Source organism: Maylandia zebra, linkage group LG2 (genome assembly GCF_041146795.1).
Source record: "Maylandia zebra isolate NMK-2024a linkage group LG2, Mzebra_GT3a, whole genome shotgun sequence".
NCBI classification, from domain to species: domain Eukaryota; kingdom Metazoa; phylum Chordata; class Actinopteri; order Cichliformes; family Cichlidae; genus Maylandia; species Maylandia zebra.
This window is the reverse complement of record NC_135168.1, coordinates 36,938,652-36,957,801: the sequence shown is the minus strand read 5'-3', so window position 1 is coordinate 36,957,801 and position 19,150 is coordinate 36,938,652. Positions and strand designations below refer to the sequence as shown.

General features: G+C 40.1%; 3 protein-coding genes across 7 annotated transcripts; 2 read left to right on the top strand and 1 right to left on the bottom strand.

Annotated features, from left to right (window-relative positions):
* The first annotated feature begins 664 nt into the window (after positions 1-664).
* On the top strand, positions 665-6,005 carry gcna (germ cell nuclear acidic peptidase). 2 transcript variants are annotated; one of them, XM_076891998.1, is made up of 13 exons: positions 665-816; positions 1,164-1,267; positions 2,053-2,110; positions 2,280-2,352; positions 2,483-2,535; positions 2,624-2,690; positions 2,786-2,856; positions 3,364-3,780; positions 3,881-4,031; positions 4,131-4,275; positions 4,804-4,939; positions 5,107-5,311; positions 5,433-6,005. In XM_076891998.1, exons 2-13 carry the CDS (start codon positions 1,178-1,180, stop codon positions 5,662-5,664), a joined length of 1,698 nt encoding a protein of 565 aa, XP_076748113.1. In that variant the 5' UTR covers positions 665-816; positions 1,164-1,177; the 3' UTR covers positions 5,665-6,005. The 2 variants fall into 2 exon arrangements, with proteins under 2 accessions (XP_076748113.1, XP_004541048.2); XM_004540991.2 differs by having other exon boundaries at positions 2,053-2,164.
* Positions 6,006-6,959: 954 nt separating this feature from the next.
* On the bottom strand, positions 6,960-10,827 carry cetn2 (centrin, EF-hand protein, 2). 4 transcript variants are annotated; one of them, XM_012923882.3, is made up of 6 exons: positions 10,681-10,827; positions 10,397-10,476; positions 10,073-10,237; positions 9,505-9,633; positions 9,278-9,415; positions 6,960-9,054 (listed from the first exon to the last, which is right to left on the bottom strand). In XM_012923882.3, the coding sequence occupies exons 2-6, from the start codon at positions 10,397-10,399 to the stop codon at positions 8,965-8,967; spliced, it is 525 nt and encodes a 174-aa protein (XP_012779336.1). In that variant the 5' UTR covers positions 10,400-10,476; positions 10,681-10,827; the 3' UTR covers positions 6,960-8,964. The 4 variants fall into 4 exon arrangements, with proteins under 4 accessions (XP_012779336.1, XP_004541050.1, XP_076748117.1 ...); XM_004540993.5 differs by having other exon boundaries at positions 10,604-10,791; XM_076892002.1 differs by having other exon boundaries at positions 10,397-10,546; positions 10,681-10,790.
* A 2,267-nt stretch (positions 10,828-13,094) lies between these two features.
* Positions 13,095-18,702, top strand: nsdhl (NAD(P) dependent 3-beta-hydroxysteroid dehydrogenase NSDHL). The gene is made up of 7 exons (XM_004540994.5): positions 13,095-13,324; positions 13,419-13,580; positions 13,833-13,979; positions 14,081-14,209; positions 15,840-15,982; positions 17,580-17,682; positions 17,781-18,702. The coding sequence occupies exons 1-7, from the start codon at positions 13,304-13,306 to the stop codon at positions 18,111-18,113; spliced, it is 1,038 nt and encodes a 345-aa protein (XP_004541051.3). The 5' UTR covers positions 13,095-13,303; the 3' UTR covers positions 18,114-18,702.
* Positions 18,703-19,150: the final 448 nt, after the last annotated feature.

Genomic DNA, 19,150 nt, shown 5'->3' with positions numbered 1-19,150 from the left:
ATTTATGTTACATGCACTTAATATAAGTTACCAATGCTTTTTCTCATTGTCATTGGAGTTCAAGTATGGATCTCCTTTAAATGCCATTTGCTTTGCTAACTTGTGTCAGTAGTTATATAATCTGCATACTTGTGCATGATCTGTGGAGTGAATGTCAAAATTCATAGTTGACCAACATTCTAATCTAGAATACATAGATGATGAATTCACAGACTGACTGTAGGACATGTGGCTGTCCAATAAGACTGTCATAAATCATAGATAATAAAAATATTCAATATATAAATGCATAGTTGGTACGTCTGGAGCTACTAAAAGACATGGCGATTCCTTGTCAGACTGATGCATGACAGCCAACCAAGTCAAGTGATACAGGTAATAGAAGACTTTCATATTATCTGGTAAGATGAGATATAACAAATGTGCACATAGATTAATTTAAGTTTTGTTAGCCATGACAAGTCTAGTTAGACAGTGTGACTAGTTGGTTTGGGTGACGTATAACGACTTGCTGTAATTAATTTCTACCACAGTAATTTAAACATCAATTTGACAGATTATTTTTTCTATTAAAAGTAGAATTGCATTAAAAACTGAATTGAACTTTATCTTCCTGTGAAATTTGTCTACGTGATTATTTTCCTGCAAACGTAGGTGTGGACAAGATGGTTCAGTGCCACTCCGAACGCGCTACGATTGGTCCAATATCACGGTGACAACTTCCGGTGCAATGGAGCACAAGATTTGAATTTAACTTCGTAGTTGCTTCCCTATTCTCTCAGCCACTCTTATTCTCTTATAACAGAAGCGCAATTGGTAATGAAATAACAAATATTGTCGGGTTCGTTTGTTTTATAAGTCGGTAATTCAGTGTGTGCTAATGGGGGAAAATGAACCAGCTAGCTCTTGTTAATGTTAGTTGATTAACGCTAGAGACCCCGTTGCTAACGGTAACGCTAACGCTGCTCAGCTAAAGGCTGTAACCCCTCAACCATATAGATATATTTTGTTCCAACCAGAAAAATTAATTGGTTAAATGAAAAATGTTTGGTAAAAACTATCAATTAGCAGCACTCTGTGGTTTTATGATGTTATAAAAAACCAGCTTGATGTTAGCGCTGGAGCAAACTTTAAATGGCTCGTGCTATTGTGTGCTATTGCAGACTTGAAGGAAACTATGAACGATGCTACGTCCAAGTCTTTTCACAAAGTGGCTAAAAGAATGGGGTGGATGGATGAGGGAGGACTGGAGGAAACGGAAAAGAAGGTTTGCTGCATACTTTTTTTAAACCCCTAAATTATCGCGGACTTCATTAAAAACTGGTAAACACACTGGCACTATTAGCCTGGGTTGCTGGAACAGAGAATAGCTCTCAAGTACAACGTTTGAGACAGAGGAGAGATGATCGATCGTCTCCCTTTTAGCTTCATATATCAGATACCTTTTAAGAGATACATTTTTTTAAATAGTCCGTCAACCTAGGTCGACAATATTTGTTCCGCACTTTTACATCTGAGGAATTGTTTCAGCATGAATATCTCAAAACTATTAAAGACAAACTCAAACTTCAATGAATTTGGTCAAATAATAAATGTCATGGCATCACGATCTGTAATTTGGGGCAGGTGCATCAAAACTGTGTGATGGCTGGTTGTTTAAATAAATATTTGTATAAAAAATGATTTTTGAATGGAGTACAGTTGTATTTCACAATGTCAATTGAAGCCTCTAGAAACATTCTTAGTTACAAAAATGCTATTTTCATTCAACTTGTATGCTGGATTGAGCAAATATGGTAACCAAAACAAAAAGAAAAATATCAATTGATAGTCTAATGTCAAAATGTTGGTACTCAGGTAGCACTTTATTAATGTCTAAGAAAATAATTTTGTTAAATATACAGATTTTATTTATTTATTTTTTTGGAGACCCACTATGGCAGGGGTTGATTTTGTTGATTTGCATTTAAAAGTGATGGTATCACCATGAAGTAAATGATTGAAAATGAATAAATAAATAAACATTATTATTGTTGTTGCTTCTGTTTGCAGTTGATGAGTAAAATTGGTAAGAGTCGTCATGCTGGCACAAGTGGTCATGGATCAGCAAGTAAGTGGAGAAACTCTGCGTTGAGCGAATCGAGTGACGATGAATTTGACAGGTGTAAGTGTTTGGGCTTTTTAAAAAATTTTTTTTTATTAATGTACAATGCTTAAAGGTGTGACTTTGGTTTCATGTATGGATTTAATTTTTTTCCTATTACCCTTTAATGCCTTAGTTCTTATGGAAAAAGCCACACCCCAAGCTAAAGCCACTTCACACAAGCCACGCAGTCCTGCAAAGACAGGCAGGTATGAAAATGTTTTCATGAAGCATTTTGTCTTTTTCTGATCTAGATTTTCTATCTGATTTATCATTTCACACTAATGACTATATTATGATATAACTAAAGTATTTAAAAAGCACTTTTATTATTTTCAGTTCAAACATTGTGGTGGTGAGCTCAGATGATGACAATACTGCTTTTGAAACATGTAAGTGCTAATGTTATTCTTCTGGTTAGATTTTGTCTATATATCCCACCAATACAATTTTTGGATATTTTATCTTTGCTCATTGAAGTTCTTCAGCGGGCAAAAACTCCCAATACCAAACCCAAGAAGACATCTAAAAGTGGCAGTGAGGACAGGTGAGTCCGATGAATTTTTATCCACCACTTTTATTTCCCGTCAGAAGTAAATGTTATTTACTGCTAAACATTTTCCCCCTGGGTTAATTTCACAGCCTCCATAATTTTATAGTTGACGACTACTCATCAGATGATGACTTTGTTGAGCCAAAATCATCTTTCAAAGGTAATTTTGCTGTTGTTCCTCACTTCCAGCATGATCCCAAATAATGTCGGGAGATGTCACATGCAACAATAAATGACACAGCCTTCACATTTACCTACCATTTGATCCCGGGAGGAGAAACAAATCCCTTTGGAGTTGCATCAGCAAGGCAGCCTGTTGTGTTGCTTCTAATATAACAGTGATATTGATTTAATTCATTAATGGGGAAATGAGCTAAAATCTCATCTTGGGAAGTTGCACCTGACTGATCTACGGCCTAGATTATCAATCAGTCACACCTAGTTGTTTATGCCTACGTGACAGTGTTCACTTGCTGTGTGGTTTACAAACCGGGAGAGGATTGTTCTTCACTTTGCAAATTATTTTCTGGTTGTATACAAAGCTTTTGTTGATGTATCAGGCGTCTTGTTTTTTCTAATTTCCCTGTTGCTGCTTTTTTAAATATGTGTCAGATGCATATGTAAAAGTCTGTTAATTTATTTATTTTTGTCTCAAATTTTTTTGTAGTTCCTAAGAAGACCAATACTCCAACATCCCAGCCTCAAACAAGGCGACCCCTGTCTCTGTATAATTCACCTGTCTTTGTCAGCGATGATGAGGATGATGATAATATTGTGCTGAAGAGCACTTGGAGAACCCGTCACACGAGGCCCAAGTCACTTCCAAAGACCAGTGAGAATACTCCTCCTCTGTGCAATGACGATGAAACTTCGCCGTCACTCCCCTCTCCTCCTGCTCTGTCTCCTTTGTGTCGTCCTTCAAACGGAGCTAAAACATTAGTGATCTCTCCCAAGCGCACTTTTTCAATGCCTTCCAAGCTGGATGATTCAAGCAGTTCTGAGGAGGAGTTCACATCCCTGCTGGAGAGACTGAAAAAGAAAAACAATTTCATAGGGAATTCATTCCTACCGAACAACAGCAAAGGTACGGTAACTGCTTAATTCTGAATGTTTGAATCTGACAGTCTTTTGTTTTTTTTTGTCATGCTCATATCTCTTGCTCTCCTTTTTCCAATTAAATTTAGAGAGCAATAAGGAGCCTGCTGGGACAGTCTCAGTTCCTTCTGTATCCCAAACACCAGGCTCTAAATCATTAGGTGTGAAGACACCTGGAAAATCATCGATCTTGAAGCCAGCCGTCAGTCAGAGCGAGCCGAGACACGGTCCAACCAGCAAGTGCGTCTAGTGGATGCACTAATTGGGCACCAGATAGTGAGCCTTTTCCTTTTATACACGAACGTTTGTCTTCATTTTGCTCTGTTTGCTTCCCTCTAGGAATGTGCTGTGTAAGACCCCGGGCTGCTTCCTGCAGTCGCTCACAAATCCCAGCTCCAGCTATGTGGGCAGCTTTAAGCAGAACAAAGAGGCACTCACAAGTAAACTCTACCACCTGTACAACACCACAGTGTTTGAGAGTAAGGTAATGAAGAGTCATTGTTTACTAGACTGTTTTCCATTTGAAATTGAGGAATATTTAATTTGATGCACGTGACGTAAAAGAAAATCTCCAGACTTTGTGAAATACCCCTTGCTTTCACTGGTTGCCTAAAGTCTATTGGCAGCCATAGTAGAACCACCATCTGTAATATATTGTGTGTTATGTTGTTAGACATAAACAAGTCAAGGATGGGTCACATATTGAAGCTGCAAAGCTCTCTGGTTGTTTTGTGTAGGATAGCTGTTGTGCTAAATGATAAAATGCTCACTAATGAGTTTCAAGAATGAAGATATGAACTGTGAGCAAAGGCCGGAATCTCCCATGCAGTTCTTTCAATATTGATGTACAATTTAAAACTCCAGTATTCTTTTTATATTATTATTATTGTAAATTAAATATGATGAAACGCTCTGCGTAAAGAACGAAATATTTATACATTGCATTGTTTAATGTCTTTGCTAACAGGGTGAGTTTTTGTTTTCATTTATTTCTAACTTTCTTTCTTTTTAGCTCCCTGCGAATATGTCAGTGACCTGGAATAAGAAGATGCGTAAAACAGCTGGCTACTGCGTTACAGGGCAGGAAAAGGGTGGAGGAAACCGCTACGCCCGCATAGAACTGTCAGAGAAAGTCTGTGACTCTGCAGGTAATGGCTTACTAAGGTCCCCTAGAATTATTTGCTTGTCAGGGAAGCTGCGACCTTGTGGAGCTTTAGAATCTCTTACTGTGCTGTTGTTCCTGAATATGTGCGTGCGCATATATACGAGGTACCTCGTTTTGTATGACAACATTGTCTTTGTGCTTCCCTGCTAGATCGTCTCAGGGACACACTGATACATGAAATGTGTCATGCTGCAACATGGCTGATTAACGGTGTAAGGGACGGGCATGGAAACTTCTGGAAGCTCTATGCTCGCAAAGCAACACTGGCACATCCGGAGCTGCCGATGGTCACGCGCTGCCACAGCTATGACATCAAGTACAAATTCCAGTACCAGTGCACTCGCTGCAAGAACACGTATGTAAACCAAAACCACTTACTCCATTTTATGAGTCACTGTGTGTTTCCAGAGCGTTTGAGCTCATTTCAGCCTGATTAATGTCTCTTTTTTTTTTTTTTTTACTGTGATTCCATATAGGATCGGCCGTCATTCCAAGTCACTGGACACGCAGAGATTTGTGTGCGCCCTCTGCACTGGTCAGCTTGTCTTGTTGACGCCTTCTAAGCCACGTGCTCCCACGCCTTTTGCCAACTTTGTCAAGGAAAATTACTCGAGTGTACGACAGGAGCTAGCAGGACAGAGTCATGCAGAGGTGATGCGGAAACTTAGTGCAGACTTTGCCTCGAAGACTAAACTGAGTCAAAGCTGAGCTAGTATGTGTCCTTTACACAGGAAGCCTATGAAATATCTCAGTCAGATAGTCTTACATTATTGAGCAGCTATGATTCTCAATGTTTTTTTTTTCTGTTTGTCTGTTGATCATTAGAGTTGCTGTAACTGGAAAAACTGATTGAATAGAAAGTAAATGTTTCTGATTGTGTGCTTGTGTAGATGATAGCATCAAACAATGTCATACTTAATAAGTGACAGTACCATGGTAAATGTCTGATATGAGCCTTTTAATGCTGTGCTGGTGCGGTTTTTTTTCGTTTGTTTGTTGGTTTTGCACCTTCAAGTCTTCAAATAAAGTTTAATTCTTTAAGATGGTCAGCACGTGCGCTAGCTACAGCCTGAACACAATGCTCAGTGTTCCTCTGCTCATTGTCATCCCGCGCTCCCCATCACTCCTCAGACACACTCGGTTCTTGCTCCTCATACACCTTCTCCTCTGCAATAATCTCCAGGTAGGTCTGCACATTTTGATTTTGGATTTTTTTAAATTAACCAAACCCTTCTTAGATATTATTCTCACAAACATTTGAGCTAAATCATCATAATCAATGCTTTTTCAGCAACTCATCAGGACAATCAAAGCAGTTATTTTAGGATGTGGGGAAGATTTTTCTGTGACCCAGTTTTTGATCTTGGGCGCTACTAATCAGGCCTTGTCATTGGTTTGTAAATTCTATATTATATTTGTACAGTTCACTGTTTGTTAGTGACTCACAATATACACCATTTTCTACTGTCATTTACTCTGGAGAACATCACCTGTTTATTTTATGTATTTTGTTTGGAGGCCACATGACAACATACTGTTTTGGATAGGGATAGGTGTTACTTGGGCTTAACGCACAACCAGTCTGCATATATGCTCACTGGCCACTTGATTGGTTATCTGTTCAGCTGCTTATTAAAGATCGCATCTAAGTACTCAGACAAATTGCAGCAACCCAATACACTGAAGCATAGTCAAGGTGGCCTCCTGAAGGTCAGACTGGCCAGACTGCTTCAAGCTGTCAGAACTTCAGGCAACAGTGACTCAAATAATCACTCATTACAACCAAGATATGCAGAAGAGCACAGAACCTGTCAAACCTTGAAGCAGAATGGCTACAGCAGCAGAAGACCGCATAGTATCTGTGTTTAATAGCATCAGAAAAAAATACATTCAAGGTTTTATGATGCAACTTAAAAAAATTGGAGATAAATCCAAAGTCGAGCCACTCAAATGAGCAATGCTCATTTAAAAATAAAAGTAAAAATAAACAGGACACGAGGACAAATTCCTTCAATGGGTTTAATTTTAACTGAAATACTGTTGTGCTGTTTATATAATTCAATTCACAAGACATTATGTAAAACATTCAGGAATATTGATGATAAAATACGCACAAAAGCATGACAGAAAATATATTAACAATCCCTTTAAGACAATGTGACCAAAAACTGTACATAAAAAAAACAAGGACGCAGCTTCTGGACCTGGAAAGTGAAGCCAATGCAAACTGACTTAAGCCTGCATTTCCTTCACAGGCCACTAGGGGCAGCTCTTGTAGTTCCAAAGGTCTTTAAACAAACTGCTGTAGTACTTATTTGACCTATAAGCTAAGTACACAGCTTCTTCACTAAATAAGGGTCTCAGACACATGTTTCACATCAGCATGATGCTATTTTGATTCTTCTTTTTTAAAACTGTATTAGTGCAGGTATACCTATTGGTTGACAACTCACTACTATATGGTCAAGCAGTGTTGTTGCTTTCACAGTCACACCCAGGTAATGCTGAGTTTAACTCTTTAAGAGTTAAACTCAGCGTTGCCTGTTACCTGTTAAAAGCCTACTAAGAGTAACCCTTGAAGCTGTTTTCTAAACTGACTGTTTTTTTTGTACAACAAAATGACTGTGTGTTGGTCAGAATTTAGTGAGGGGGGGTGTCTGCAAATGCAACTACCCTTGGAAACTATTTGAGCACTAAAGGTGGTCAAACCACACCTTTATTGATAAATACAGAGGTGTCAAAGTGGTCATTAAAGGTACGGGGAGGCATTCAAAGGTCATCTTTATGGGTGAAAGAGTTATTTTAAAAAAAAATGAAATGGGCAAATTGTTCAAGTGAAAGCTTCTAAACAAGGTTTCACAAGACTACATCCATGTTTTATTTTACACAGCCTTAAGGCTTTACACACCGGACGCATAAAATCTGTGCGAATATTTTGTTGGTTAAAAATATTTTATGAGAGTCACCTATTCTTAATGCAGTCATTTATATGTTTGAAACAAGCTCGATTTTTTCACTTGGCAAGAAGTGTGCTGTACCTTGAATCATGCACAGTACTGAATATACAAATAGTTAGATAACAGTATTTTACCTCAGACACTGCTCTGGGTCAGTCGGCTCTCTGAACACGAATGTGTTCCCAACTCTGCCAACAAGAGCTCAAACTGCCCCATTGACATCATGAAATATGTCCGGAAGCAGTCGTGATACAGCTTGGATGAACCCAGAACTTCCCAGGACCGACTCATCATCGCTTGATGTTGGTTTTGAGGACGAATTTTCCGCAAAAGTTTGGAACAGAAAAAAATTCTAAATTTTATGTCACTTTTTTTAAAATGCACTTGGTGTGTAATGGCCTGTAGGTGTGGGATCCAAGATGATGGTGTGCTAAGAGGCAGCTTCCCTGATTGTGAGAATTACCCCTTTAAGAGGCACAGGCACAAATCCACAGGCAGCACGGAGATGAGACAGAGCGCTCTCCAGTCGTCAGTGGTTAACAAACACCTTCACTGCATTGCAAATTTTCCCAGGAAAACCAGTATAAAAGAGCCGAAACATGAGACGGTAATGGGAGTCACCAGTATACGAGAGTGAACAGACACTGCTAACATAATGCACAAAGTATCACACAAAGCGCTGGAATGTACTACGTGTCACTGTATTGGTGCAGGCACGATGAATAACCTCTATAATATTATCAATATATATCCTTCATAAATGAATGCAGCATTCTAACAGGTAAGAGGGTGTACTCTTACAGTTTTGGCAGTATGTTGTCATGTAACTGAAAGAAGGGTGGTTTGGCATTTTGCTAGACTTTTTGTCCAAGTCTTTAAAGGTTTTGTAATGATTGTAGTTTTTGAAGCTTAAATGTCTTGACTGATTTAAAAAAAAATTATGGCACTATACAACGATAATAAGGTTTTGTTTTCTGGATAAATGGATGAGCAGCAAAACACCCTCACTGATCCAGCCTGGTCCACCCAACCTTAATGCCTTTCATTTGCTTCAGTACAGGCAGGTTTTTTTCATAATGCGCAGGAACTCCTGCTGGTTCACTTCCCCATCTCCATCCCTGTCCGCTTCATCTATCATTTCCTGCAGAAACACACAAAACACGAGGAAATGAAAAGAAGAACTGAGAGATGGAGAAAGCAAAACAAGCTGGCTTGATAGCATTCATGAGCAAATGCTGTGTTGACATTATTCTAAACTGCCTTCACAGCCTTTGGCTTTGTCAACACAACCCACCAGCTAGATACAGTAATATGCTTTTGATATTTTATTATTAGCTCTTTTATGCCATGATGTAGAGCCTCACCTGCAGCTCTTCATCTGTCAGGTTCTCCCCAAGCTCTTTGGCTACCCTCTTCAGATTCTTGAATGATATCTTGCCCGTCTCGTCGTCATCAAACAGCCGGAAAGCTTTTAAGATCTCCTCCTTAGAGTCCTTTTCAGCCTAAAATTAGAGAAGAGGGAGAGTACTTTACTCCGGACAATACAACTCTTTAGTAACATAGAATTAAAAGCAATGCAACACATGTCTACCATTTTCTGCGTCATGACAATGAGGAAGTCTGCAAAGGAGATCTTTCCTGTGCCATCCTTATCAACTTCACCTATCATCTTCTTGATCTCCTCTTTCTTTGGTTCAAATCCCAGAGCTCTCATGGCAACCTGACACAGAGTAAGAAACGCAGATATTCAAAGCATACATAGGTAATTATCCTTCCTTAGCAGCGGCAGGATAAATTATGTATCGTATCAGTGGGACATAATAACAATTAATCTGGTCTTTAGCCGGTCTTAAAAAAAGGTAAAAAAAAAAACTTCAAATAGAAGATTGTAAGGTTGCTTCCAAACAGAGTCCATCACTGTGCAATGAGAATGAGTATTTACCAGCAGAAAAACATTTTAAAAAATGAACTTATTTTATCCCCTTATATATTTAAGCCCTTTCAAAATAGTGAACAAAGTCTTTACTTTGGGTCGATAGTCATCATTTCAGTTTAACTTAAATAAGTTTGGCTAAATGAAGCACTAAATGATGAGTGTGCCAAATAACTATATATGCAGCTAACTGTACATGTAGACATCAGGGCATGAGATATTTTACCTTAAGCTCCTTCACATCGATGTATCCAGAGCCATCAGTGTCAAACAGCTCAAAGGCCTCCCGGATCTCCTGCTTCTGTACCTCCGTCAGCTCTGGCTTGGGGGCTGTCTTCTTGCGAGGAGGGGGCACCGGACCCTGCAGGGATGGTCTCTTGGCAACGGTTGCCTGGTGGTGGGGACACAGGAGGAAAAAATATAAAGTATTGTATTCAAAACGTGTTTTCCCCCATACCTAACCACTGCCGGTTTACAGGTTATACCAGTCAGATGCCACAAACGAACACGGAATTACGTAATTTCTAAATAATGAAATATGTTCACTCACCATCAGTTGCTCTATGTGTACCTGGCAAATCTGGCTGCAGATCTTTTAGGCCAATCACTGTTTTCGTCTGGGCTGTGACGCTGTCATTTTGGGAAGGGGAAGACAATAAAGCGGTTTCCAGTTTACATCACTGCTTTAATGACACCTAGTCTGGGAGAAATATGTTATACAGTAAAGCATCGTTCTTATTTCGCTGTAACAGCCTACCTGCTAAAATGTGGATGAAAAAAGAAAAGCGCAGGCGAACCAGCTTGTGTCACGAAGCGGATGTTTGATTTGTTTACCTTTTGTGCCAGCGGACAACCAGTGGTTCCTGGACGTGGAGGAGTTGGAGAAAGGATGTACGGAGGCACAACGAGAAGTAGAAATCAAACGCAACAGTCGGGAAAAAAGCTGATTGGTTGGTGAAAATCACGGGGTGCTTTACGGTAACAACATTCACAGCGGCGCAGAAGGTGTGCTACGGATAGAAGCTGCTTGGAGATAATGTGGAGATCTGAGAAGTCATACCTAAATAGATATGATGTCATTTCATTATGTAAATGGTGTGATTCCTCGTGGTAATCAGTTTAATTTCCTCCGTGCTAGGGATTCAGAAACACACTGAGAGTCTAACACAGTCTGATGAGACAATAAATCAAGTCAAAGTCAGCTTTATTGTCAAAAACCATAAGTACAGATCATAGACAGGAATTTGAAATTGCAATGCATCCACGGCCCCCAGTGCACACTAAAGAACATAAATTAAAAATATAAAAGTAAAATAAAACGCTTATATACAACACAATATAATACAGTCTTATATAAACTCATCATTGCTCACAATAATGCACAATGATAATAATAATAATAAGGGTTAGCACGACGTGGAAAAAGCATAATCTTCTCCAGAATCAATAAAGAAGAACATGAAACGAGAAGTTATTAGTCCAAGTTATATGGAGTTTAATACTGCAATTAGAAGGCTCTTCTTATTTTATTTATATATCTATTTATTTAATTTTTTCTACACACTTTTCTACACTCTGTGACATTTGCATCATATGTGAGCAAGTTATTTATGCTTAAGCACAGATCTTGTAATATATGCACCGAGATGGTGGAGATCTGTGCCAGAGATGCCTGCAGGATCAACAAATTAATCCACGAGGCTGGAAGCATCATTGGCCTGAATCTGGATGCGCTGGAGTAAGTGAGGAGCAGAGGTTCACTGATATAGCTGCTCTCAGTCACGCACAATCCATCATCCCTGCTTCATTCCACCCAGCAGACCCAGCAGACCTCATTCTCCCTCAGACTTTCTGAACCCTGCTGCCATAAAGAACGCTTCAAGAAATCAATTCCGCTGCTCTCTGCAAAACTCACACAAACACGAGTCTGTATTATACCTTCTTGCTGTTGTTTCTCAGACTCACTGTGTGCATATTATTTATTCATGCTCTTTTGCACGATCTCAGTTTTATATTTTTTTTTCTTTAGCGTCATTTTTTCTATTCTTCATTTTTATCACTGTTGTATACAGTGGCGGTCCTAGCCTGTTTGGCGCCCTGGGCGAACACTCCCTCTGGAGTTTTACGATTTATTTTTGGAGCAACCGTAATCCACATTATTTCCTTAGGGATTAATAAAGTATTCTGATTCTGATTCTGATTGTTTCAGGATGACCTGCCATTATCCAATGACACATCTGCTTTCCTGTATCTTTTGCTCGTTTCTCTTCCTCTTCTTTTCTCTTTTTTCTAAGCTGAGCACCTGATGACTTTGAACTTTTCTTGTCCATCTTCCATTGGTTTTAATTTTGCACTCCAGTATGAACACAAATCCCCCAACCCGAGGATCACCACAACATAACCTAATAGACCTACACCTTAGTTCACAGACTGGCTTTGTCTAGGGTGAATTTCTGGGATTTCGCACAACCCAGGATTCAAATAAGGAATACATAATGGGCTTGGATTTACATCATTATGAATGAAATGTGCTCTATTTGGAAGCAGCCGCCCCCCCTCCCTTTTCGATGGGTTGTGTGTGAGACTTTAAATCATCAAACTGTAAATTATACATTTTAAATTGTTATTGATCCCTTTACCCCTGGTCCTAAAGTGTATATTTATTTTCTTACTCTTCTTATATTTATTGTTTGTTTACTTGCACTGCTGTAACTGGAGCCTCGTCGTATTGTCTCTCTATATACTGGACTGTATGTAGCAGAGATGACAATAAAGTTTACTTTGACTTCAGCAGCGAGCAGGCGCACCGAGGACTGCCCGTGTCGCCCCTATCAAAAACCGCTACTGGTTGTATATGCCAACACGCCTCACATTATAAAGCCTTCACTCTGCTTGCAGTACTTTCATTTTTGGCAGTTGTGTAAGCTCTGTTTGAGTGGCTTGTAGAACAAAATGTTTGAAGTAAGGCTGAGATGGTTTGGACATGTGCAGAGGAGAGATAGCGGATATACTGCAGAAAAGATGTTGATTGTTGGGCTACTAAGTATCAAACATCACGATTTTCAAGCTGGCTCCTTGAAGTTAGATTTTCAAGGGGCGTGGTTTTTGAGCTGGCGGACGGCTGAAATAAGCTTCTGCCCCCTGATTGGTCAATGTGGTGGCGTTCTTTGACGTATCCCAAATACTACTGGCTTTTCGCAAGGGTCAGCTTCGTGACTTGACCAATGAGAGAGCGGTTCTCTCTCAGCTGATTGAACATTTCAGGTGGGTCGTGCGCGGTTTCCTTGGGCTCGGGTATATGACACAGGAAACAGTGTCGCATGCTTCTTGTACGAAAAGTCGTCACATTTATCTTGTCTGCGCTGAGCATCGATTTTCTCCACGCAAAACTTTTTCCCACGCTGCCTGAGACCCACCACGGTTTACTTACGTGTTGGTCACTTCTCATTGGTTTCCCATGGCTACACGTGTGCGACCGGTGAGTTAAAACATCATTATCAGCCCAGTTGTGCTTTGATATTTTATATTCACTTGTGCTTGTCAGTAATCGCCCCCCGCTTGTTTTGATACAGAGTAGTAAACGGTGTGCGGTCATCGGGGGGTCCGGTTTCTTGGGCAGACACCTGGTGGAGAAGCTGCTGGACCGAGGCTACTCTGTTTCTGTGTTTGACATCCGTCAGAGCTACGAGCTGCCCGGCGTCACCTTCTACCAGGGAGACCTGTGCGACAAACAAGTGAGGCTGCTCTTTCAGATCTCTGAGGGCTCAAAGGTCAAAAAAGAAAAAAAAAATGGCTAGACCACAAAATATTGGGTGATAATCGGGTTAAAAGGCCTTAAATTATTGCTTATCGGGTCAGTTTAAAGAGTAAAGATTTCTTTAAGTGCAATTTTCTAATTCATTCTTGCACCAGATAACAAAACTCCTTCCCCAGGACAAACAAATGCAAACCAAATTTCACCAGGTGTCTGCTTTGTTCTGCTCCAGGCTCTGCTGGCAGCTCTGAAGGATGTGTCCTTGGTCTTTCACTGTGCCTCTCCATCGCCTGCCAGTGACGACCGTGCTCTGTTTGAGAGGGTCAACATCCAGGGCACACAGACTGTTATCCAGACCTGTATAGAGTCTGGAGTACAGGTGAGAGAGAGCATTTAGGTGCCTAAAGTTCACTCTTTAGAGAATAAGAGAAGACAAAGTGTCTTTAATGTGCAGTTTTGTTTTGTTTTTTTCTTTGCCAGAGGTTGGTCCTGACCAGCAGTGCCAGCGTGGTGTTTGAGGGGACTGACGTTAAGAACGGGAGAGAGGATCTGCCGTATGCCAAGAAGCCCATTGACTACTACACAAAGACCAAAATTGAGCAGGAGAAGGTAGGCAGGAACGTAGGAGGGTGTATTCGAGTTTGTTGGTGCGACTGGCAAGGCCCTGTAGTTGGCACTGTAGCCCAAAGGCAAGAGAGAAATTTTTATTTGTTATTTTAAACCAAAATAGGAGTGAAATGAAGGCTCTAATTTCCACTTTTTGATGCAGTCAGTCATACATTTTAGAGAGAACAGGAGAAATAATAAACTCTTCATTTGCATTTCATTTGAATGCATTTACAGGTATAATTTAGCCTCTTGTTTTCTATTGTCACATTTTTAAGCCTCATCTAGACTGTTTGTATCTGTACAGTTAGATACATAGAAAAAAAAAACCCTCATCTTGATAATGGCTGAACAGAACAGCTGGAGTAATTATGCAGATTATGGAGATGCAAATGTTATTAAATATATTAAAATAAAATGGATAATTTAAGACAAATATAACGGCATAAGGAAGAGAGAAAAAAACGAGAAACAAAGACCTCACAGTGGATTGTGCATGAATGCATAAATACACAGATTTGTGTATTGTTTCCAATCTGTAAACTGACTCATCTCAGCAATATTATGATGAATAGATCTTTTTTTGAATTCTCAACATATTATTTGTTCCATCTGACATATCTTCCTATCTTCATTACTCAGTTGTTATACAATGGAGGGCCACATTTGAGCCATCTAATAGTATACCTCTTTTTCCATCCATCTTCTTCCACTTATCCAATTCACGGTCACAGGGGGCTGGAGCCTATTCTAGCTGTCATAGGGCGAAAGGTGGGGTACACCCTGGACCGGCTGCCAATCTATCACAGGATTAACACCTGAAGACAGACAACCATTCACACCTTCAGCCAGTTTAGAGTCACCAATAGGGCTTTGGAGCGTGTTGAACCTAACCTGCATGTCTTTGGACTGTGGGGGGGAAGCCAGACTACCCAGAGGAAGCCCATGCAAGCCCACAGGGAACTGTAGCTTGCCTCCACCAGTGTGTGAATGTGAATGAATAGTGGAATTGTTAAGCGCTTTGAGGGTCTCGAAAAGTGCTATATAAATGCAATCTATTATTTATTATTATTATTATTATTATTATTATTAACATGCGAACAAATAAAAATTCCTACTAGCCTACTTCTTTTGCTTTTAAATGCATATATACATGCATTCTCCACATGATCTTGTTGCATTATTTTGTTAAGATCCAATATTTAATCTGGTAACATTTTAACGTTCGAGTTAATGGTTTCTATATTAACGTAAGTTAGGTTAAAAACTGTTCTTGAACCATCAGAGCCAATTCAAAGAATTCAAATCTAGTCACCGCTAGAACAGCTGCCTTATGGAAAAACAGGTTTTTGGCTTGGGTGCACAGCCTATGATACCTGACATCTAAATGATGAGGTTCAAAAGCACATAGGCTAAATTTGTTTTTTTTTTTTTTAATGCGTATTAGTGCAGAGAGAGTCCAAATGTTACATTTATTTCCCTCCAAATTTTTATTCCTTAATTCTTGTTTCTTGTCCATTTGCTATTCTGTGGGTTGTCTGAGAAAAGTGAGGCCTGTAGGGGCTTAGAGCTGAAGTCTGGAAGTTGCAGACACTCTTTTGCAGCTGTATCCTATTCTGTTTTTTGTGTTTAGTTGGTCCTCAAGGCTTGTGACAAGCAAAAGGGCTTCCTCACAGTTGCAATTCGGCCTCACGGCATCTTTGGTCCTCGAGATCCACAGCTGGTTCCCATCCTGGTGGACACGGCTCGCAGGGGCAAAATGAAATTCATCATTGGGTGAGTCATAGCATTTTAAAAATTTAATAATCACTCACTTAATAGAAACAGCTTGAATATGATAAAACACAACTAACAAACTGATAAGACTAAATGATAATCAGTTCAGCAACAATCACTGCTGATGATCTGAAGGTCTGCTGATTTTAGTCCAATTCCTATGCTTCTTTGACGACATCAGTGCACGTGTGTCATAAGAGCTCAGAGTAAAGCCTGCGTCAGCAAAAAGACAAGAAAAACACCCCCCAATATATTTTTGAGGGAGCCAGCAGCTGCTGCATCTGCATGTACTGCCTTCAGCATAAAACACTGTGATGTGTTGTTTGTGGTGTGGAAGGCTGGACTCACAGCATTTGACAGAAAGTGACAACATGGAGTTGTAGGATTTGAAAGCGAGGCTTTCTTTGGTCTTGAGTGGGTTTTGATGGTGAAACAATACCGAGTTGAATCAAGGATTTTAGCATTCTCTTCTAATAAACAAGTTAAGTTATCAGTGAAGTATTGGTGTTTCTGAAATACGAAGCTGAAAGCAGCCTTGAGATAGTGGCTCAGCCCACACAGCCATGTGAAAAACAAAACAAACTTGAATTGCTTTCTGTATGACGTTATCAATCTCTCACATAAAAGTGGAGGAATTTTGGCCCACTCCTTTTTACAACATTGCTTCAGTTCATTGATGTTTACCCACAACTCTGTTTAAGGCCTTCTATGGTATTTCAGCCAGGAAGGGGTGTGGACTTTGACTGGTTCATTGCAACATACTGATTCTGTTCTTTTTCAGCCATTCAGCTGTGTTTGGGATCATTGTCCTGTTGCGTAACCCAGTTTTGCCAGAATTTTAGCTGTCGGATGAATGTTCTTACATTTGACTTTAGAATACTTTTCATGGTCGACTCGTTGACTGCAAGGTGTCCGGGTCCCGTGACTGCAAAACGAGCCAAAATCATGATTCCCTCCATTACCATGTTTATGCTGATATGATGTGTTTGGGTTTTGTCAAATGTGGCACTGTGTATTTTGGTCAAACATCTCAACTTTGGTTTGGTCCATCCAAAGGAAATTGTTCGAGAACTCTTGTGGTTTGTTCAGATGTAATTATGCCAACCTATGCTGTGCTGCCGTGTTCTTTTATGACAGAAGAGGCTTTCTCCTGGCAGTCCTTACAAATGGGCTGTACTTTATCAGTTTTTTACGAATTGTACTGTCATGAACTTTAACTTTTAACACGCCAACTTACACATGTACAGTCTGAGATGTAGCTTTTGGGCAGTTTTCTGAATATTACTCAATCTGATCTTGGGGTGAATTTGCTGAGTTGTTCACTCCTGGGAGAATTGTGGCATTGTGTTACCACACACCTGACTGCTCAATGCCAATAAAGCGCTCAAACGTTTGCTTTCATAGCAGTGCTCGCACTTGCTGATGATCAACTGTTCATGTGATTAGCAGCATCTGACAACAGCTACTTAACATTGTAATTCCTGTGAAAGCAGCATGAAAGCGTGCTACTACCACTAATTATTAGATCCTAGTACTTATTTTCAAAAAGGATGTCTTGATGGTTTTCAGTTAAATAATTAGTTTTTGTCTCCTTCAGTGATGGAACCAATCTGGTAGATTTCACCTTTGTGGAGAATGTAGTTCATGGACACATTCTGGCTGCTGAACGGCTGAGAGCAGACTCCCCCATATGTGGGAAGGTGAGTTAAAATAAAATCCACAGCAGTGGTGGCACCAAGTGGTTAACATGCTTTTCGATCAGTTAATTTACTTTAATTTTTCTCCATTTGTCTTCCAGCCATATCACATAACCAACGATGAGCCAATTCGCTTTTGGGACTTCATGTCTCAAGTATTGGTGGGTCTTGGATATCCTCCTCCCCGCTACCACCTGCCTTACAGTTTGGTGTACGGACTGGCGCTTCTCCTCTGGCTGCTGTCCGTACTATTGAGTCCTTTAATATCTTTCAAGCCAACTTTTACACCGATGAGAGTGGCTCTGGCTGGAACCCACCACTACTACAACTGTAAACGTGCCAAAGAAGACCTGGGCTACACACCGGTGGTCAGCCTGAAGGATGCGATTGCACGCACCGTAGAGAGCTATCCTCATCTCAGATGCGAGGCTTGACAGGTGGCTGGAATTAGAGACTGCTGAGACATGTAGAGCTCTGGGCATTTATACAATTAAACTCATAATGAGAATAATGTGATGCGGTAATACTAAATGGAAAATGATGGAAGTCACTAGTGATAGATAAACTTCACCATGTGAAGCATTTGTATGCCTTTTTTATTTTTCATGTAGCATTCCACCAGTAGATGGCAGCAGATGGTGCTGGTATTGGTGCCCTTATTGCAGTCTGATCATACACAAACTGCAGAGTACATCCACTCTTAATGCCAGTACAGTGATCACAGCTGATTTTTGTTGTCTTCTGTTCTTTGTACTTGTAAACACTGAGATGCTGCTCTTGAGTTTTCAAAATGCCTTTATACATTCCTCCACATGCTCTTGATAGAACATATATATATTTACATGTGTGTAATATATGATTATGTGAATGTTTGGCCTGGAACAGACGTTGCACAAGTTTCTGACATGCTGTTAAGTGAAATCTTCAGCGATACTGTAGACAGTCTTGTGCTTACATATTTGTTCCAACTGTCTGGGCAGAAAGTCCTTTGCTGATTAAACTTGACAATGCCCTCATGCACAACGTGAGGTTTTCTTAGGAAATGTTTTTCAGAGTTTGGAGTGAAAAGAACTTGAATGGCCTTCACAGAGCCCTGACTTCAACCCTGTCACATACCTCTGGGATAGCTTAACTGGCTGATTGTAAACCAGGTCTTATTGCCTAACATCAGTGGTTGACCTCGCTGATCATCTCGTAGCTGAAAGGGGACAAATCCCTGCAGTCAGGTTCCAGAAGTATGTGGAAAACTTTTCTAAGAGAATTGACTGCACCGTCACTGCAAACATGCCCACGCAAACAAGGCTCTCAGACGCATCCTTCAGCCATAAACCGATACAGAATTTCATTGAAACACTAATTGGTTAGAAATGCATCTGCAATGTGGGACATTACAGAAAAAACAAGTCCTAACTTGTTTGGCGTCACGACAGAAATCAGGATTTTGACAGCCAATACATTTGGGTCTCTCTTT